The following is a 20,666-nucleotide window of genomic DNA, read 5'->3' as shown; positions in this document are numbered from 1 at the left end:
GAGATGGGGCCGCCCTTCCTTCCCTGCCCCACCCGCACGTTCCTCCGCCTCTCCCCCGGGTGAATGGTGCGCGGCCGCGCGGCTGGCGCTGGGGACGGCGCGGGCCGCGGCGGGGACGACGGGTGCACCGTGCAGAGCTGGAGTCGGAGCCGCCCGCTTTGCATACGCCGTGGGCGGAGCGGGGGGGCCGGGCCAATGGGCGGCCGCCTGGCGCGACCCCGCGGGGCGCGATCCGCCCCCCTCGCTCGGGCCCCGGCCCCGCGCCGCGCGCTCTTCACTTCTTGGGGGCTTTTTAAAACAGCGCCACTGGGGTCTTCTCCATGCGGCTCGGGCTATGACAGCCTCCGTGCTCCTCCACCCCCGCTGGATCGAGCCCACCGTCATGTTTCTCTACGACAACGGCGGCGGCCTGGTGGCCGACGAGCTCAACAAGAACATGGAAGGGGCGGCGGCGGCTGCAGCAGCGGCTGCAGCGGCGGCGGCGGCCGGGGCCGGGGGCGGGGGCTTCCCCCACCCGGCGGCCGCGGCGGCAGGGGGCAACTTCTCGGTGGCGGCGGCGGCCGCGGCTGCGGCGGCGGCCGCGGCCAACCAGTGCCGCAACCTGATGGCGCACCCGGCGCCCTTGGCGCCAGGAGCCGCGTCCGCCTACAGCAGCGCCCCCGGGGAGGCGCCCCCGTCGGCTGCCGCCGCTGCTGCCGCGGCTGCCGCTGCAGCCGCCGCCGCCGCCGCCGCGTCGTCCTCGGGAGGGCCCGGCCCGGCGGGCCCGGCGGGCGCAGAGGCCGCCAAGCAATGCAGCCCCTGCTCGGCAGCGGCGCAGAGCTCGTCGGGGCCCGCGGCGCTGCCCTATGGCTACTTCGGCAGCGGCTACTACCCGTGCGCCCGCATGGGCCCGCACCCCAACGCCATCAAGTCGTGCGCGCAGCCCGCCTCGGCCGCCGCCGCCGCCGCCTTCGCGGACAAGTACATGGATACCGCCGGCCCAGCTGCCGAGGAGTTCAGCTCCCGCGCTAAGGAGTTCGCCTTCTACCACCAAGGCTACGCAGCCGGGCCTTACCACCACCATCAGCCCATGCCTGGCTACCTGGATATGCCAGTGGTGCCGGGCCTCGGGGGCCCCGGCGAGTCGCGCCACGAGCCCTTGGGTCTTCCCATGGAAAGCTACCAGCCCTGGGCGCTGCCCAACGGCTGGAACGGCCAAATGTACTGCCCCAAAGAGCAGGCGCAGCCTCCCCACCTCTGGAAGTCCACTCTGCCCGGTAAATGACGACCTATTCCCAGCCCTGGTCTTCCGGCTCTGCTCCAGCTTCTTCTCCGCTCGCACCCGGGCGATCCCGGGTGCCTTTCTGTTCTCTTCCTGGTCTGCCCTAGCGGCTCTGCACCCCTGGGAGCCCGAGCATGGCTGGCTGGGTCTGCCTGCACTGCCTCGAGTTGAGCTTGTCCCTGGCTCTCCCTGGGTGAGGGGTGGCTTGTGGAGACCTCGGCTAGCTTCCCTCTCCCTCTGCGCCCCGCCCTCCCCAGCCCCTGACACCAATTTAAGGATGAGAAATTGACCAGAAAACAGCTCCCCAAATTGCCCCTCCCTATTCATTCTCTCAAAAATGGCTTCAGTGTAGAAGCTTCGAGTATTGGGACGGGCACCCAGAAAGGAGGCAGGCACAGAAGTGTTGTACCTTGAGCCTGGCGCTAAGGTGTGGGCCGTTGAACCAGGCTATCACTCGAGGCTGCCTACGCGCTGCTCCTGCAGGATGGCCGGGTTGGGGAAGTCACTGGAGCCCTGGGCGATTTCATTTCAGTTCAGAACTGACTACCTTCCCCACTGACCCTCAAGGCTTTGGCAGAAGGCAGGATTGTACAGCGGGTGGCAAAGAGCAGCCGGGCGCTGCAAGGCGGGTGGCTCAGATCGAGCTGTCGCCTATGCCCTGGCTGGGGTCCGATCCCTGTGTAACTTGCCTTCTCCCTTGTCTTCTAGACGTGGTCTCCCATCCCTCGGATGCCAGCTCCTATAGGAGGGGGAGAAAGAAGCGCGTGCCTTATACCAAGGTGCAATTAAAAGAACTTGAACGGGAATACGCCACGAATAAATTCATTACTAAGGACAAACGGAGGCGGATATCAGCCACGACGAATCTCTCTGAGCGGCAGGTCACAATCTGGTTCCAGAACAGGAGGGTTAAGGAGAAAAAAGTCATCAACAAACTGAAAACCACTAGTTAATGGATTAAAAATAGAGCAAGAAGGCAACTTGAAGAAACGCTTCAGAACTCGTTGCTTTGCCCAGATAATGATAATAATGCTTAATAATAATTGAAGAATGGGAAAGAGAAAGAGACAGAGACTGGCATTTTGCTCTCCCGAAGGAGATCTCTTTCTCTTTAGTGGAATCTACAACTGTTTTAAAACTTTAAGAAAGGTAAAGACTGCCAGTTCTTCCGCCAACCCCATCAGCCCAGCCCGTTAAATGTCAAACGTCAACCCCCAAAATATGCAATTTCAGATAAGTTACGCAGTTACTGAAATCTTGTAAGTATTTAAGTGATCGTTATATTTTAGGACGCTGCGTTAGATGGTAATAATCTGGAAGTTGGTTACAAACGCAAGAGGCCATTGTAAACATCTGCTTGTCCTTCTTAGGTCGCCATTCCCTTTGCATGTTAAGCGTCTGCTCAGGTAAATCTTAGCGAAATTCCTACCGTTGTTGTATGTTCTGCAAAACATTTTATGTATAGATTTAGAGGGGAAACGAGAAGGCACTGAAATAATGATCTTGGAATATTTGCTGTGAAGGGAGAAAGGGAGAGAAAACTCTTCTGAGGATCATTTGTCTTGGTAGTATAGTAAAACCAACCAGCTGAACCTTTCAGGCTACAAGAGAACCCGGGTCGGTAATGTCTTTTTAAGAATTATTTTTAATTGCTTATAACAAGCATATTTTGTGGCATTTGAACTATATTTACTGCCCCAATATCCGTTATTTTCCAAAGGATTTTGTATCTTTTTGAAAATGTTTAAATCATCAGATGATCCACAGAATTCACTTTATGTGAGATCTCCCGAGAGTTTCCATCCCAACATGATGGGCTTTGGTTTGAATACAATTCGTTTTTTCATTTGAATTGGCATTTCCCAATATTTGCTAAACATTTGCTGGAGAAATCATTTTTCTTTTTTCTTTTTTAGAAAACTCAGAATGAAAATTCATTCCCCTGAAATATTTAGATGTCTACATTCTATATTTTGATCTATTAAGAGATTAGTATTTTTCCATGTTTATTGTGTTATCAGAGTGCATTAGAAAGATTAGTGATTCATCTTCACAGCACATTTTTAATCAAGCAGTTATTTCAACCAGCACATTCGTTTTGTTCATATTCACTATAGAATGATATCTTGTAAATAAAGACATTCAGCACACTGTGAAAACGTATTTGTGCACCTGCTTTTTAAATATCTCTACTAAAAATGAAAAAAAACCCTTAGACCTGTAGATAGTGATATCGTAATATTAATTCTGTTAATAAAATAGTCACTGCCATTAAAATCTGCAGAAAATACTCTTTACTTTCCTATGCTAAATGTGCACTGCACAGAAAGAAAAGGAGCAGGTTTATTTTATATAAACCAAGGACCATTCTTTATTATTATTCAGTACTTCTTTTGCTACCAAATTTTTAAGAAAAGGGAGAAACCCCTCATAACTAAAATCCTAAAAAATGATAAGTGCTTCAAGGAGATTAAAGAGTCAGGTATTACAAAAGGGAGAGAAAAGAAAGGAGGAAGAGATAGTATGAATTCCCAGGCTCCCTGTGGAAAATGAAAACCAGTTGTTTTGTAGCAGCAATGCGTAAGCTGTCGTATTTTAAAATCTGCTGTTGGGTCTGCATGTGTCTGAGAGGGCAGGTTTTGATATTTGTTGAAATGACAGGACTACGAAAGGCCTTAAACCTTGACCTTGACGAAAAAAAGACAATTTGTGACCTTGACTTTTGACAGCTCATGAATTGGCCTTAGCTGGATTAGTAGATCAACGGCGCCACCTCGCGTTGACAAGCCTCCTTGTAATTCTTCAACCAAGGGAATCAAGAGCTCTTACCTCCTTGACTTTAGAGATTCAGTACTCAATTATTTGGCTCCAGCTGGAGCAAATTTGAATATATGTAAATTATACATGTCCCTGTATATATGTAAATATATATAATATGTGTACACATGTATACATTTGCATATTAGTGCTTGTGTGTGCTTGTATATATATTTGTAGAATCTGTACAGATATCATATCATTAATTGCTAATGACGCAAGATATTGTAATTTAAGGTGATTTCTAGAATTGAGGTACAAAATGTACTTTACAAGATGAAGCCTTGTTCCTTTTCTCTAATGGCCAAATTTGATTTGTCTTCACAGTGGCTTGCTCTGCATCAGATTTCTGCAGATCTGCTTTAAAGCTGTACATTTTTGTTACAGTCTAAGATGTGTTCTTAAATCACCATTCTTTCCTGGTCCTCATCCTCCAGGGTGGTCTCACACTGTAATTAGAACTATTGAGGAGTCTTTACAGCAAATTAAGATTCAGATGCCTTGCTAAGTCTAGAGTTCTAGAGTTATGTTTCAGAAAGTCTAAGAAACCCACCTCTTGAGAGACCAGTAAAGAGGACTTAATATTTCCTATCTACAAAATGACCACAGGATTGGATACAGAACGAGAGTTATCCTGGATAACTCAGAGCTGAGTACTGCTCCAGGGTGGTGTGCAATCTTATATTGATGCTTGTGAATCTGCCATTTGATTTGTAGGATAAATAAATATGTTTAATATTAGCAACTTCCATCAAAACTATAATAATAATATTATATCTACTGTCGACCTCTAACAACAATCAGGTGCTGTATTCAGAGTCATAAAGAATACATATGTATGTTTGTATATTTAATATACACATAGGATAATGTGTTTTTGTCAAAGCTATGCTATGCGCATATGTATTAAAATGTTGGTGGAATCAGTAGCCGTGGGATGCAGAATTGTGAGATGCAGGCTAATTTTATCTTTACGTTAGAGGAAAGTAATAGTGAATGGAAGAACCAGATTCATCATTTTATGGAAAATAATATTGATTGGTTACAAAAGTGGCTGCCGGAAACCTCTCCAACCTCTCCTGAGGACTCACAACTTCTTTATAGATGAGAATTATGGAAAGAGTCTCTAAAGCTGTCTCAAAAACAGGCTGGTGTTGAAACATACATATCGAAAGGTCTCGAGAAATTCAATTATATTTTGCTGCCCTGAGGATTTTCACTCCACTTGTGGAAACAAATGATAATGTTACTTCAGACCCACCTCTCCACCTCTTGTTCCAAACAGTACTCCATTTCCAAATGAGCTGCCATCAAGCCAAAGTAACAACTTTCTCCCAAAATGTTTAAAGTGGTGGAAAATCCCCTCAAAGCTGGATCAAACTGTGTGTTTAAGAACAGCTCCAAAAGGGACTCTTCTGTTGACAGGGGATATTTTTCTTTAGATGTAAGAAATATTCTGAGCCTCGAGCCTAGGAAGGAGGCCAACAGCAGCTCTCCAGCCGGGATCCCGCCCCTTTCGAAAGCCATCACCACTACAGGAACCCTGGGTAAAGTAGTAGCCTTCTTTTTTTCTCTCTCTAGTTTTTGAAACTGTAATGACAGAAGACATTTCAGGGTTGTTGTGGGGATTTTTTCCCCCCAGTTCTAAAATGGTCATTGATAGTGTCGATCTTACCTAACTCTCCTCCTATTTAAAATTTCTGTGGATCTACCAGATAACCTGAAGTGGGCATGGATTATTTATTATGGCTCCTTTAATGCCCAAATAGCAATTAGTCTAAAACCTTAAAACAGAAACAAAAACAAAAACAAAAATCAAGGAGAGACCAGCCACCTCCTGAAAAATAGGAATAATAGTATCAGCCACTGACCCATGGATAATGTTGTTGAAAGCCTGATTAAAGTATTTTTTTCTAAAAAGAAAACTCTTCCTGAATTAAGAAAATAAAAATGGGACTTAAAAAAAAAACCCTACTTTTTCTATCTGCTCTCAGTACTATCATATTTATTTAGTTATTTTAAGTGGATGATTGTTAAATGTCGCTGTGCATTTCACTCCTATTTGTGACTGATGCAGAGCTGAAGCCACCCATTCAAGTTATTCAAGTTGTGGGTTTTTAAAAAAAATTCACAGAAAAGGAAAGAAAAAAATTAAAACAACCTAGTTGAAATCTTTTCTCAAAAATTCACCACTAGGCAGCGAAATTCAGCTGCAGATGCAACATTTGTGTGCGGAGAGTTGACACAGATTTCACTTTGTAATACATATAAGTGCAGATTGCACTCTGCTGCATGTGTTTGGAGGGCTTGGTGAAGATGCAGTGTCTTGCTTCCTCTGCGAATTCCCGAGTTCAGGAGCAGAGACGGAGGTTGCCCTGGACTGCTAATCCCCAGACCCGGTGGGTTCAGAGGCGCCCTCCTGGATTTGCGGACCTCTCCCAAGGAGACGCTAGGGGCTTGCTGATTTATGCGCATTCCTTTAAACTTGATCGAATGCGTGTCAGCCGACCAAGACCTGGAGAATCAGAGAAATGTGCAGCGAGTTGCTCACATCCCATTTCTCATAAGCAAAGATGTAGCGTTATCCAAAAGGCAGAGGGAGATTTATGCCTAGGTTTTAGGACAGGCACGCTAATTAAGTTTTCATCTGCTAGGCCGCCGGTCCATAACAGCCGGCCTCATTCTTTATGAAAATGCCCACTTAATCCTCGTGCATCTACCTATCTCTGATGAATGCCTGAGAAGTGCTTGCTATTTTTAATTTTATTTTAAAGGGAAGGAAAAAGACACTGGCGCAGAAAAATTCCTCCGTGAAAGCAGCCAAGGCCTTGCCACAGTTGATTTCATTTCTGCCCGGCTCTCGTGACGCTGAAGAGCCGGATCCACTGGGCAGAAATAATTACAGCGGGTCTCAGAGATTTCCAAACCTCTGCGGGCGGTTATGCGGCGACATAGGGCCTCCCCCAGGTACTGGGTTGTGAACTCGGAGAGCTACCTGATGTCGCGCCCCTCGGGGACAGAGGCGCGGCCCCAAACCCTCCACGCTTCTACAAGAACCCCCTACTCAAAATGGAGGCTCAGGCCTGTGTAAAGCGGGCCTCCCTCTGATGGCACGCGGGCCAGTCGGGGCTGCGGCAGGACGGCTGGCGGAGGTCCCGGCGCGGAACAGCAAGGGCCGTGTCTGTGCGGGTGAGTGGCCCCGCAACTGCAGGCTGACGTCACCGCAGGCCGCGCGGGCCTTCGTGGGGCTCCCCGGGAGCGGCTGGATCAGGACAAGCCGACTTCAAGGAATGTTTGGTGTGGGTGCCCACTTCCCCGCCCCGCCCCGCCCTCCCCAGGAGAATAATCGGGTATTTAATCTCTCCCGGTCTTAATTCTTGGCAGCGTGGAAGGTGGTTTGCAACGGGAAATAAAACTTGACAGGAGCATTTTCTCTAAAAGGGATTTTGAGACGAGCTGAAAAGAAACCGTGTTTTTCTCTACCAAATACTTCCGCTTTCTGAGCCCGGAGCCGAGCGGTGGGAACTATCCGAGGGAACGGAGAGCGAGCCGGGCACGCGGGGCTACGCTGTGCACCCCAGCGGCCGCGCCGTCCTCCCGGGCGGGAGGCAGCCTCGGGCTGCGCTGCGCCCCGCGCCTCTGCCACACTCCGCGCCGCTGGGCTGTAGGCCCCGGAGCCGCCCGCAGCCCGAGGCCGGGACCTGGCGCACGGGACCGTGGCACCGGCAGGTCCCGGTTGGCACCCAGAGTGGTACCCAGGAGCTGGCTGAGGGCGGCTGGGGTCAGGAGCTGGCTGAGGGCGGCTGGCGAGAGAAGAAGGCCCTGGAGAGGGCCTTAAGGGGCTTAGCGTTAGCTCTGAGCCTCTGGCCTGGGGGGTTGGCGACAGCAGCTTGCAAGAAGGGTGGTGAGAGCAGGGCTGGGGGCTTTGTTTCCGGCCGCGGGTCTGCGACACTGCACAAAATGGAGGGGGAAAGGGGGTGAGCGCGCAGCAGGCGTGGGTCGAGCGGACTGCTATTGGGTGGAGGAGGCTGGAGAGAGCAGCGTCCCCCTCCCTGCGGCTCAGCCAGCGCCCTCCTCTCGTGCCGTAAAGGTCAAGTCCTCGGCGCCACGGCCGCCTCTATGGTCAGGGCCGATCGCTGCCGCCGCCTCAAGAAGGCACAGGACGCACAGTTACCTTGCTGCAAGCGGGTTCTGGTAGCCTGGGCTCTGGGCTCGTGCACTGGAGGCAGAGGTTCTTCCTTGATTTCCAACTCTCCCATCCCCAGCCCTGTTGGAAAGGAGTCCCGGCAGCCACGGGTGGCCCAGGCCGTGTCCCCGTCCCAGAAGAGCGGGGTTTGCCCCAGTCCAGCAGACTTCGGAGCCCGCTAAGGCCTAGCGGGGGCGAGAGGGAGCGCCTGCAAGCCCAGGGGAAAGGACGTGGCTGGATCGGAGTTCTGGGTCCTGGTAGGAACATAGGGCCGACTTGGCGGGGAAGAGGATAGGGGAGCCAAGACCCTGCTGGAGAGCCTCTCCTGGAGTCCCTGAATCCAGACCCCTCCCTCAGTGAGTGGCAAGCCTTTGGTGAGACCCTTGATGCTCTTCTCCTGCCTAAAATCCACACAGATGTGAGGCGCACTCTTCCAAGGTAAAAACTGCTGACTCCCAGCCCCCAAGAATCCTTCAGTGCGCTCTGCGAGGGAGAGAGCCCCTTACCCCCTGCCTATAGCCTGCCTCCAGCAGATCAGAGCATCAGGCCCTGCGGTAAACGTTAGCTTAAGCCTGATCTGCCGCTGAGCCTATCTCTCCAGGTGAACCAAAGAGGACATGCAAAGGATTTCTTTTCGCGGAAGCCAAAAATCTGGATAGTACCCCTAGGGCTGCGTGGATGGGCTGGGCTGTGGGGGCATATATAGCAGAAACAATGATCTGTGAATGGGTCCCATCGCAGAACTGCCTGGAAGGGTGTGTAGGGGAGGAGGGCTGGATGGGGTGATGGCTCTTCTCAAGCCTGGAATGTGAGCCAACACGAGCACTGAGTGGAAATGGAGCTGCCCTAGGAAGCAGTTGGAGCTTTGTGGCGTGGGGGCTTCCTGTGAGCTACGGCTGTAGGGACCGAGACCCAAGGACCAGAGCCAACCTTCGGGTTGGGCCACCCCCTTTTGTCTTCTTTATCTCAGACACACTCTGCTGGGAAACCCGTTTGGGCCAAAGCTGCATGGGGAATGGAAGGCAGACACTGAGAACTAAGGCTTCGCCCTTCAAAGTCTCCCCCACCCCATTATGCTATAGGAAAAAGAAGTCTAATAATTGGCAACAATAAAAATAAAAATAGTTATTAAAGGAAGTAATCTTCTCTTCTCCCTTCAGTTTGGGATCCACTAAAGTAAATGATAACTAGATTGCTTAGGTACTTGAGACCCTCAGCTGAGCCCTGTGCCCCACTCTGCAGTGGCCAGGGGAAGGGTATGGGCCTTTTCAGATATTTAGGGGCTTTGAAGGATGACTGAAACTGCCAGTCAGACCAAGCAGAATTATGAGGTCCACTTCAGGGCATTACTTGTTTCTGAGCTTTTAGGAAGTGTTGGGGACCTTCGGGGAGAGTGAGGTGTCTCAACAAAGGGACAAATTAACCCCTGCCTCCACCTGGTAGTGATAGAGGTGATCTCTTGATTTTTTTATCAAAGCTTCAGTGCTGCCTCTGGGCAGCGCCTGGAAAATGTGATGGATTGTCTATGATCTGGCAATAAGCCATGCCCTGAGAACAAATACTTGGAGATCTCCTGGGCCTTCCCAGACAACCCATCTCCCCCAGTTCACCACGTAAGACAGATGTGCCCACAGGAACCCTTTGATTTGGAAGGAGATATTCCTGTAATGGAGAAGAGCTCTGTTGCCATTTCTACCTGGGGCCTCCGGGCCAGTTCTTGCACCTGTGTGCAGTACGGTCACCAGGGTTGAAATACTCTTCTGTGTAGCTTTCTAGAAACAGTGTGACATTTGTGGACAGAGGAAAGTAAGGGATTAGGCAAGCAGGAGGAGGCAAAATATTGATGGTGCCCTAAGCAATCCACCAAGAGAGAAACTTAACTGTAGCCATCTGGGAGTGAGATTCAGTCTGTCAAGTGGGTCCTGACCCCTCCCAGGCCTATCCCATCTGGGTTGCCCAGCCTAGAAAAGCAGCAGCTGGGTCCGCAGAAGAGAAGGAGGAAGTGTTGGGGAAGAAAGGAGGGTAGAGAAGGGAGGGGAGAGGAAGGGAGATAAGCCAGACTTGGTGGGGCCTTGAGGTGGAGTATTCCTAAGAAGGAGGTGGTAGACTCAGTTCAGGCTCTGGTGGAAGCCCGAAGTTGGGGGAGAGTCAGGGACCTAACAGCCCCTCTTCTCTGCGCCTGAGTATTGGATGCCTTCCAATGGCACCTCAGCTGTTGCTCAGTCTAGCAGAGGCATCAAAAGAGGTAGGGAAGAGACAGGAGGTCCCAGCAGGTGAGAATGGCTGGAAGGAGGCAGGGCAGGAGACAGGAACTGTAGGGGGGACAGGAGCAGGATCAGGAACTGTAGGGGGACAGGACCCCCTTGAGAAGGACAGTGGTGACTGGGGCAGCTTGGCATTGACATCGAGACTGTGGACAAATGCTGGGCATTTAAAGGACTGCATGTGCAAGTACTGGGGACTTCGAATTCTCAGATTTCTGGGACAAGGAGCAGCTGCTGCCTCCCAAGCCAGCCCCAAGGAGAGAAGAGGGTGGCCCAGCAGCTTTGCCAGTTGGAGCTGGGAAGCCTGGAGTGTGGAGGTGCTCCCGGCCACCCAGCTGTATCCTCCCTTGGAGTGAGAGGGTGTTAAGCTGCCTGTCAAGTGACGATCCTTGCAGCTCACGTCCCTTGAATGACTGTGCTGGAAACGCCCCCAGCACAACAACCTCGGTAACAAGGCCGCGCATTGCCCGGTGCGCACCGACGGCCTCGAGGCGACCCCGCCTGGGCACTGCCCGCCGGCGCCCTCCCGCTGCCTCCCGGACCACTCAGGCTGCAAGAAGAAGCGGAGGCGGCAGAGGCGCCTGGACCCACTTTATTCCGATATTCCGCCTGCAAAGGCGGTGGAACGAAGCGTAAGGCTCAGGGATGGTAGTCCCCAGAGAGGAGGGTCCCTGAGGCTCTGCGCAAACCCCCCCTCCCCAACCTTTCGGGCCAAGTCAGACGAAGCCTCGGAAAGGCTCGGTCTGTTTTGCTGACCAAATCTCCTTGTTAGCCGTTTCCGCCTGACAAGCCTGGCGCAGGCGTTGGCCTTCTCCTCTCCGGGTGGCCACCTCCAATGCCGCGCGGGGAGCGATGGGGCCCGGCCCTGCAGAGGGCTGCCTGGACCTTGAAGTTTGGAAAAACAAGAAGAGACTGAGCCGGCTCCCTCCCTTCTCTGCAGACACACACGCACCGTCAGGCCGCCGCCACTTCCTGCCTTTGTTTTTCTTCCTCCAAACATTTTTTGGCCTCTTGCGTTAGCCGCGGTGGGGCTCTGGGTTGACGATAAAAGGAAATACACTCTGAAGACAGTTTTCTGGAGATGGCCCGCGCTGTGGAGCTCCTGAGAAAGAACAGCTCCTGGGAAGCCAGTCGCCAGGGCCAATGTCACAGCCTTACGCGCGCCGGCCTCTTCAAGAAATGGAACTCGGACTTGGCCTTCCGGGGCGGCTTTAGCCTCGGTCGGATCTTTCCCAGAGCCCGGTGGGCTAAGCTCGGCTGTTGGACCTCCTGCAAAGCGGAAGAGTCAATCATAGGCTCAGAGCAAAGTCAAAACCAAGGACCCGAAGGTCTGCCTCCCGTTTTTCCCCTAGATTTGGTCTGATCCTCAGAGCTGCGCCCACCCCTCACCCCAGCCGCCTGCCTGGAGAAACCTTCACATTCACACCGCCAGCATATTCCGAACACGAGGGCAGGAGCGGGCAAAGCTGGGACATTGCGCAGCCTTGGGGAGCTGAGTACCCGTCTCCTATTCCTGCTGGGCAACTAAAAGTGTTCGGCCACTCCAGGCGTTTTCCCTTCTGCTGATATCAAAAACCTTTTCCCTCATCCATCTTCACGGCAGCGCCCCCACACACCCCCTTCCGGGCGGCAAGTCCCTCCGGGCACCCGGCTTCGGTGCAGCCTGCCGAATTGCCCTGCCAGCCGCTCCCGGAGCGCCTTTCTCAGCCCCAGCCTTTTCTCCGGAATTCGCCTTTGTCTCCTGCGGACACCCGTGGGATCCAGCCCTGCCAGCACCCTCTCGGTTTGGCCCTTGAGGAGGACATGGGAGGCAGTGGTTATGCGGAACAGCGCACACCCCCATACCGACCTTTCTGCCGGGACCGCTCTCCCGGACACCAGGGGAAAACCGATCTAATTAAGAGAGGGGCTGCGTGCCGCTGGGGGAGGTGGCCTGGCATCCCCCGCTGGCGGGCCACCACAGCCCCGTCTGCTCAGGCACAAGCTGAAGTTGACTGCCAAAACTGCTATAAAACCGCAGGTCTGTCTAGAACTGTTTTCGGTTTTCCTAGACGCCCCCGGGTTCAATTATGGTCTTAAAAGCCCTAATACAAGTGCAAGAATTTGTTTGCCTTCACCCAGGGGCGGGGCGAGCCCCGCAATGGTGGCGCCTTTGTTATGGCAAAGTCACTGAAACCCTTCATGCATTCCTTTTGTTCGAAGGTAGGGGTGGCGTGGACTGGGTGGGCTGCAGAGAGAGAGCTTGGGATAGCCAAAATCAAGCCAGGGAACAGCTCGAATACCGCTGTTTGAAACCTCTCCTTCTGTCTTTTATATTCTGTCTCTAAAAAAGAGATGCTGTGGAGAAACAAACATTTTGCCTTGTTGGTCACTGCTGGAAATAGAAGTTTTTTCGCTGCAGGGCAATTCTGTAAATGTGCTTCCCAGCTTTAGGAGGTCTGAGGCTACTCTTCTCCAATAACCTTCCTTCCCACTGGACCTTCTCACTCACAGCACTGCTGCCCTCTGGACAAGCCACAGTGGACAAATATGTCAGGCTGAAGATGCACAAATAATTTCAAGTTCAGTTCTCAGGGATTCAAAGGACATGAAAGTTCTTGTAGCAAATCTTGAATAAAGAGTTCATTAAACCAATGTGTCCAGGTAGCTTGATTTGTGATAAGCAATCCTTGTAAAGGTGGTGGGGGGAGGTGGAGAGCCACATAAACATTAATGCTAATAAATTAGTTTACTCGACTACAGAGTAATTACTTCATATTATTGATATTTACAGCAGGTATTCAAATGCAATGGTAGGCCATTATTTGGAGAAAATACATAATAAGAATATTTCTTTTCCAGTGCAATACATGATTAGATTTGTTATTGAGTCAGTTACAGTCAGCTCAGCAATAAATAAATAAATCGATGTTGACACTTAAATACCAAAGATCTTAGAGTTTATACTCTAAATCTCCCCAAGATATGTAAATAACTTTGGCTATTTCCTGGAGAGGGAAAAGCAAAAGGTTATCTTTTTACATATTTTTTTATTTTCCTTCAGCAACACCCCAGATCCTTCCAAGAAGAGAGTTGTTGGGAGGCCTCAGGTCTGGGCCCTTCTCAGCTCCTGGCTCTGCCTGGCTGCTCTGTGCTCTGTGTCCTCTCCCTTCTTTCGCTTCCTCCAAACATTGCTCCTTCAATCCTGCAGGATGGGGAGCATATTTTGCCTTCTTAATTTATTTTTTTTCCTCTTCTCAAGAAAGCTAGACTCAGAGTATTGCTATGGCCTCTCTCTATCCTTAGCACAAACCTAGCTTTTTAAAGGCATCCCTGTTTCCCCAGGTGCAGGAGTTCGGGAAGCACCTCTCCTTTCTCTGGTATTGTATTCCTTCTGTGGAATGAGCAGTAGGAAAGGCACAGAGCTCTCTGAGTTTTTGCCCTGCACATCCCTTGCTTTCACTCTCACACATTGCAAGGAAGGAGAGTAGGAGAGTAGGCGGGTTACCCCTTTCTCAGCCACCTCTCCTTGGCCCTCAGCCCGTCCTTTCCACCCCCATTCTCCCCACACACCTGGAGCTCTGTAAGCAGCCTAATGGGCCCCCCACGAAGATGCAGCATACCCAGGAGAAGTCTCCTCGGATGTCAGCGCCTCTAAAGCAGCCCAAGGCTTGCCTCAATTGCATGGTTTCCCGAGTCCTCAGCTCCAGAAGACCAGGCAGATGGGTGGACTGTTGAGCAGCAGGGCAGCCCCTGTGCCTCTGTCTCTGCCGAGTCACTCCGAAGCCCGGCAGGCAGCGAGGAGGAGGGGGTTTCTCCAAGGACAGAAGGTGGGATGAAGAGGCAGGCAGGGAAGATGAGGGGAGAGGTGGATCCCGGGTAAGACGAAGGCCCTTCCGGGCCCTGCGGATCAGTGACAAACCGCGGAGAGAAGCCGTTCTGGCTGTTGGCGGTTTAGGGACGGAAGGCACTAAAGCGCTTCGGAAGTGACCATGAATGAGAGAGTGTAATCAAGTCACCGTGCAAATCGGACAAGCCACCAGGCAGGCACATCCACGGCTTCAAACTCTGGCCCCGAAGGGGTTCCGGCTAGGGTCGGAGGCAGAGGCGCTTCCCAGAGCAAGTCTATGGGAGGGGGACTGCGAAGAAGGGGGTGCAAATGCGAGCCTCCAGGAGAACAGACTCCGAGACCACAGGCCACACAGCGACGGACTCCCTGGCTATCCCCAGTCCAGGGCATCCCTCACCCACCCGGGGAGCTGCGGGTGGGAGGTGGGGACGAGAGTTGAGCTCTCACCGCCCTCTGCACACTCGAGAACGAGGACCCTGCAATTGAGCACAAGCATGCTGCATGGGGGCGCACCCCAGGCTCTCCGCGCGCGCCGGGAGGCCCCCCAGCCAACATGAGTTACACCGGCGATTACGTGCTTTCGGTGAGAACACCGAGTGACGATCTGTTGCTTCCCCTGAGGTGGCTACAAAGAAAGGAAGCCGGGAGGGAGGGGAGGGGAGGAAAAAAAAAAAGGAAAGGGGGGGAAAAAAGGCCCGGACTAGCTCGCAGCTTGTCAATTTCAACATCGGGTCACATGACCAGCACCTCCCTGCTAAGGATGGGGATAGATTTCCACGTCAGCTTACGTCTCCAAATTTCTACTTCACGGATCCGCTTCAAAGAGGCAGCTGCAGTGGAGAATCATGTTAAGCTCGGCTACTGCGGAGAGCCCAAGGTAGCCCAATAATGGATTTTGATGAGCGTGGTCCCTGCTCCTCTAACATGTATTTGCCAAGTTGTACTTACTACGTCTCGGGTCCAGATTTCTCCAGCCTCCCTTCTTTTCTGCCCCAGACCCCGTCTTCGCGCCCAATGACATACTCCTACTCCTCCAACCTGCCCCAGGTCCAACCCGTGCGCGAAGTGACCTTCAGAGAGTACGCCATTGAGCCCGCCACTAAATGGCACCCCCGCGGCAATCTGGCCCACTGCTACTCCGCGGAGGAGCTCGTGCACAGAGACTGCCTGCAGGCGCCCAGCGCGGCCGGCGTGCCTGGCGACGTGCTGGCCAAGAGCTCGGCCAACGTCTACCACCACCCCACCCCCGCCGTCTCGTCCAATTTCTATAGCACCGTGGGCAGGAACGGCGTCCTGCCACAGGCTTTCGACCAGTTTTTCGAGACAGCCTACGGCACCCCGGAAAACCTCGCCTCCTCCGACTACCCCGGGGACAAGAGCGCCGAGAAGGGGCCCCCGGCGGCCACGGCGACCTCCGCGGCGGCGGCGGCGGCGGCTGCAACGGGCGCGCCGACAACTTCAAGTTCGGACAGCGGCGGCGGCGGCGGCTGCCGGGAGACGGCGGCGGCAGCAGAGGAGAAAGAGCGGCGGCGGCGCCCCGAGAGCAGCAGCAGCCCCGAGTCGTCTTCCGGCCACACTGAGGACAAGGCCGGCGGCTCCAGTACGTATAAAGGCAGCGCCCTGCGCTTTATGAAAGGGGAGTTGGAAATCTAGCGCAGCACCGCTGTTAAATTTTTATATGCTGTTTTATAAGCATATAAGGTTTATGAAGGGCCTTTAGGTTTCCCCCAACAAAACTTTGTTATAAAAGGCGGGATCACGTGGCGAGTGCTGAAATTGGCCGTGAAATACCCACCGGCCAAGGCATGCCTGCAAAAAAAAACAACTCCCCTTTTCCCTTTTTTCCCTTCTCAGCTCCCAAGCCCGGCAGCTCGACCCCGCTCGGGGCCAGCTCCAGGCTGGGGAGCCGGAGGTGGGCGCCTGTAAATTCCCCCTGCAAGGGCTTCGGGAGCCTTTGATAGCGAGGTAATCCGGAGATTTTTATAAAAGCCATGTGTTGCGCCGGGACTCCAGTCCCGGCCGGGATTCAAAGGCGTCGCTGTTTAACGACGGCGCTAGGAGCGCGTTTAACAGATAAAGTAGCCCGCTTAGCTCTAGCAATATATTAAAAGAACAAATTAACCCAAAGTTGGCCTTTTTGTCCAAAGGAAGCCATTTTCCTCTGGCGTGGTGGCAATTACGTGCCTCCTGCCCAACTGCATGTTATTCACAATTGTTATTCAATCTGTCAAAAGCGATTTTTTTTTTGTCTTGTGGGTCTTTTTTTTTTTTTTTTTTTTAAAGGGGGAGCAAGTAGAGCCTGCCCGCAGCTTCGGGAAGCCCCTTTTCCCTTCACCCTACCTAAGATAGCGCCGCTGCTCTGCCGTGTGCAGAATGGCCGTGTGGCCGTGGTGCTCAGCGAAGGCCTAGGGTAGGGGGCTTCCGCCGCCACCTCCCCACCTCGGCGGAGCCGGAAGGCTGGCCGGGGAGGCAGAAGCTGGTGGCCAGGACTCAGGCTGACAAAGACCCGGCAGCCGCCCCAGATGTTAAGGACTGCCCAGTCTTGGCCGCAGCCGGGAAAGACTGGGACTGGAGCCGCCTTTACTGCCTTGGGAAGGGGCAGCCCAGGTGCTGGAAGGTGAAATGTCCGCAGGCGGCTGTTTGTTTAGTCTGGCCTGCGAGAGGCAGCCGGCAACCCCCACTCGGCTGCTTTCAAAGAGGCTTAGGCAGCGCAAACTCGCCTGTTGCTGTGCGAAGCTCTCCTTTCTGTTCTGGGGGCAGCGGGAGCAGCTTCCCCGGGGGCCTATTTAGGGAGCTGGCTTTTATCTGTGGCTGAGCCTCCAACTGCGGCCGTTCCAAGCATGCAGTCGGAGCGTTAAAGGCAGGGGCCTGGGCAGACTTTGACGGGGCTTGGGCTGGACCACCAGTCCCCATGGCAGCCCTTCTCCTCAGCTATGGGCTCTGGGGTGGATTGCAGCCCCCACACCTGGCTCACCCCATGCCTTTTCTCCCTCCACAGGTGGCCAACGCACCCGCAAAAAGCGCTGCCCCTATACCAAGTACCAGATCCGAGAGCTGGAACGGGAGTTCTTCTTCAGCGTCTACATTAACAAAGAGAAGCGCCTGCAACTGTCCCGCATGCTCAACCTCACTGATCGTCAAGTCAAAATCTGGTTTCAGAACAGGAGAATGAAGGAAAAAAAAATTAACAGAGACCGTTTACAGTACTACTCAGCAAATCCACTCCTCTAAGACTCCAGCGGCTGGAATTGGGTGGGGGGCTTCATACACATGAGATAATATGCAGATTTTGCCCTTGACAAGGTCAAGCCACATGGTGACTTTTGAAAAGAGGTGTGCAAGAGAGGGATGCATGGAGATAGCCCCACAGGAGGTGGCCTGGGACTGTCTTGATTAAGATCTCAGTGGTTAAGATTCCTAATAATCATTGGATTCTGAGAGCTGTGCATCAGCTAGAATGACAGGTTTGGGACCCCTGGTGGTTCACTCTTGGAGCCTGCAGAGCTGCGGGCTGGGTGTGGTCTCCACTGGGGATTGGGCCCCTGCCAGACCCCCTGGAGACTAACCCCACCACACCCTCCCTCTACTGGGAGCCTACCCACCCCCAGGACCCCTGAGTAAAAAAGCTGTGTGCTCTCCAAGCCCAGTTCAGCTTGGGGACAGGGGCAGGAGGAAGGGGTAGGATTACTAGGTGCCCAGAATGAGGCTGCTTTCCAAAGCCAATGTGAACAGCGGCTGGACTTGGAGGTAGCTGTGAGGTGGAAGAGGGCTGCAAATCCTTGTGGGAAAAGAAATCTATGATTCCAGGTGGCATCAGTGTCTTTCCACTCCTCCTAGCCACCCACCACACTGATCCAGCCCTGAGTTCCTAGCCACCGCCTCCTACAGCCCACCTGGCTTTTCTTTCTACCAAATGAGGGTCTTGGTTCCAGCCTGCCACTCAGGCCCAAAGCCTCGACACAAAGTGGACTGTTCCCTGAGGTGGGAGACGTGGAAAAGCCAAGAGGCTGCAGCCAGGCCACTGGCCCCTGAGATCTCTGCAGGAAATGGCTGTGGAGTGTGGCGGTTTGGCAAACTCTCCACCACACGTAATGAAACTTGGATTTGCTCAGTGTCTGGCTGCAGAGCAGTGGGCCTGGCCAGCAGGTCCCCAGCTTTGGGTATGAGGGCCTTGAGTCCCCCAAAACACCGGGTTCCAGCACCACACTCAGCCCTCATTGGCTCTTGAACTGAGCTTGGAAGCTTCTGGTGACCTTCCAAGAGCCTGAGAGTGAGGTGGAATTATTTTAAAAGATAAATATTATATTATATATATATATTTCCCTGAAGGAACCAAAGCGAATTTTAAAAGATGCAATGTAGAGGGGAAAAGAGATGATGAAAATATTTAAAGGCCCTATCTGTTTACAGTGTTCCGTGGTTAAACTCGCTCACTGCTAAGAATATTTGAATGTATGCTTCATACAGGGATGGTGTTCAAAAAACTTGTAAATAAAGGAACCATAACCAATTTTCTTTTCTTTCTTTCTTTTTTTCTTTTTTCTTTTGCCATTAGTTGATTTCCTTTAGGGTGTTGGAGGGGGTGGAAAAGGTATTGAGAATGGTCTTTTTAATCTCTTGCAACATTTGGAAAGAGTTAGGGAAATGCTCAGAGGCAGTCGGCCTGGCCGGCCTGGGGATCTCATCTGGGAAAGCCAGGCACCCTCTCGTTGAATCTCCTTTGCCTCCCTGTGTTAAGAAATGTCTGTTGGCTCCATTTGTACTGGGAGTGTTGGCCTGTCCTCAATTCTGGTTCTTACCCACCGTGTGTGTCACAGCATGTATACAGGCAACTGGGCACAAGGAAAATAAAGACGGTGGAAATTTGAGTATCCTGGTGTGACATTCCTCTCCCTGATCGCCTTTTACTACCAAATGTCTGTCCCCCTCCCCCCACCCCCCAAAAAAATGCCTTACCTAGTTGAGGAGCAAGTTATCAGGCCCCTGAGGGGGTGAGAAGGTGACTGAGCCAGGAATTGGCTACAACAGAAGCCAGGCTTAGGAAACCAAGGTGGTTGGCTATGTCCTTGTGGGAAGTGGGGACCTGGGTGGTATCTCAGGGCCTGGAATATGGGACTTTATCCCCTCAGACTGACCTCAGCCCTGGAGAGGGCCTTGGGGCCTGAGGTGGCCAACAGGTCAGACCCCAGGCTGCCCTGGCTCACCTCAGGACAGGTAGGCCTGCAGTGGGACCGTCCGGGGGCCCGTTGAGGCGTCAACAAGAGGGAGCCCGGTCTGGGTTCGAAGGCAGAGCAGACTCCCAGGAGCCTCTAAGGGTGCTTTCTCCCCAGCTCCCAGCTGAGGCTGCTTTTTCCCTTTGGGGGAAAAAAAAAAGGATGCCGATTTCCTCTTTGTTTGCTGCCTTTGAACTTCTGCCTTAAAATTGGACATCACCCATAACCTTGAGGAGAAGGGCTGAAAGGACAGAGCCCTTTGTTGCCCACCCCACCCTCTCTTCAGCCACCCAGGCAGGGCCAGAGCAGCAGATAGGGTCGCATTTGGAGAGAGGCCCCAGACCCCACTCTGTTTATTTGTTTGTGTGTTTGTCTAACTGGCGCGACTGGGGAAATCGAGCTGAAAGGGGAGTGGGACAGATCCAGAGATGAATGTCTAGGTTGATAGGCAGACACGCACACACGAACAAGGGCCCTCCTGGGGGGCAGGGAGGGAGCGGGCTGGGAAGCCTGGGTTTAGGGAAAGACTTCCTTTGGGATGGTTAAAGATTAACCAAAGTCTCTCAAGTTGCTAGAGAGAGTCTAGCCAGGAGGACTGCTCGCGGGCGGGCGGCGGGCGGGCGCGGGTTTGATTTCTGAGCCCTATAAAAGCCCATCCTCCGATGGCTGTGACAATGTGGTCGTAAACCCGTCCGGGGCCGGCCAATTTGCATATTTGGAATGCGCCGCTATAAACCCGGCTGGGGTTTTGCAGCGATTTCTTAGATGTAAAAATGAGATCTCAATAGCAGCGGGCTGGGCACATCCTCTCCTCTCTCCTCTCTCTGCCTGGAGCTGGTTTCCGTCTCTCGGCTCGGGGCTGGAACTCCGGCCCAACCTAGGCGCGCAGCCGCCACGAGATGGCGCACTTCCGATCAATGTCAAAGCCGCCGGGGAGCCGGGAACCCCAGCATGATTCTTGGCCTTTGTTCGCTTCTGATACTAAGAGCAGCACGGTACATTATTTCACTTGTCCCGCTCCCCTTAATAACAGAGAAAGGGGACTCACCCTCAAGAAGTGATTGGTATTGTAATTTAAAGCAACGCGCATTCGCTA

At 52.8% G+C, this 20,666-nt stretch overlaps 2 protein-coding genes and 1 long non-coding RNA gene across 5 annotated transcripts; 2 read left to right on the top strand and 1 right to left on the bottom strand.

Annotated features, from left to right (window-relative positions):
• The first annotated feature begins 196 nt into the window (after positions 1-196).
• HOXA13 (homeobox A13) lies at positions 197-5,966 on the top strand. 3 transcript variants are annotated; one of them, XR_004071047.3, is made up of 3 exons: positions 197-1,256; positions 1,970-2,410; positions 5,521-5,966. XR_004071047.3 is itself a non-coding variant. In XM_031013515.3 (2 exons), exons 1-2 carry the CDS (start codon positions 335-337, stop codon positions 2,212-2,214), a joined length of 1,167 nt encoding a protein of 388 aa, XP_030869375.1. In that variant the 5' UTR covers positions 197-334; the 3' UTR covers positions 2,215-4,827. The 3 variants fall into 3 exon arrangements, 1 of the variants encoding a protein (XP_030869375.1); XR_008667195.2 differs by lacking the exon at positions 5,521-5,966 and adding an exon at positions 2,632-4,827; XM_031013515.3 differs by lacking the exon at positions 5,521-5,966 and having other exon boundaries at positions 1,970-4,827.
• A 5,138-nt stretch (positions 5,967-11,104) lies between these two features.
• On the bottom strand, positions 11,105-15,963 carry LOC101150723 (uncharacterized). The gene is made up of 2 exons (XR_010134627.1): positions 14,131-15,963; positions 11,105-13,712 (listed from the first exon to the last, which is right to left on the bottom strand). It is a non-coding gene; the product is annotated as an uncharacterized lncRNA (long non-coding RNA).
• Positions 15,072-18,867, top strand: HOXA11 (homeobox A11). The gene is made up of 2 exons (XM_004045224.5): positions 15,072-15,957; positions 17,356-18,867. Exons 1-2 carry the CDS (start codon positions 15,246-15,248, stop codon positions 17,586-17,588), a joined length of 945 nt encoding a protein of 314 aa, XP_004045272.1. The 5' UTR covers positions 15,072-15,245; the 3' UTR covers positions 17,589-18,867.
• Positions 18,868-20,666: the final 1,799 nt, after the last annotated feature.

The sequence above is a fragment of the Gorilla gorilla genome, chromosome 6 (genome assembly GCF_029281585.2).
Source record: "Gorilla gorilla gorilla isolate KB3781 chromosome 6, NHGRI_mGorGor1-v2.1_pri, whole genome shotgun sequence".
Taxonomy (NCBI): domain Eukaryota; kingdom Metazoa; phylum Chordata; class Mammalia; order Primates; family Hominidae; genus Gorilla; species Gorilla gorilla.
This window is presented reverse-complemented; position numbering and strand designations above follow the sequence as displayed.

Bases quoted from the DNA above. Each gene is read 5' to 3' on its own strand.
- HOXA13 (XM_031013515.3), top strand. From the start codon at position 335: ATGACAGCCTCCGTGCTCCTCCACCCCCGCTGGATCGAGCCCACCGTC. The intron at 1,257-1,969 runs GTAAATGACGAC...CTTGTCTTCTAG, and splicing joins CTGGAAGTCCACTCTGCCCG to ACGTGGTCTCCCATCCCTCG.
- HOXA11 (XM_004045224.5), top strand. From the start codon at position 15,246: ATGGATTTTGATGAGCGTGGTCCCTGCTCCTCTAACATGTATTTGCCA. The intron at 15,958-17,355 runs GTACGTATAAAG...CTCCCTCCACAG, and splicing joins GGACAAGGCCGGCGGCTCCA to GTGGCCAACGCACCCGCAAA.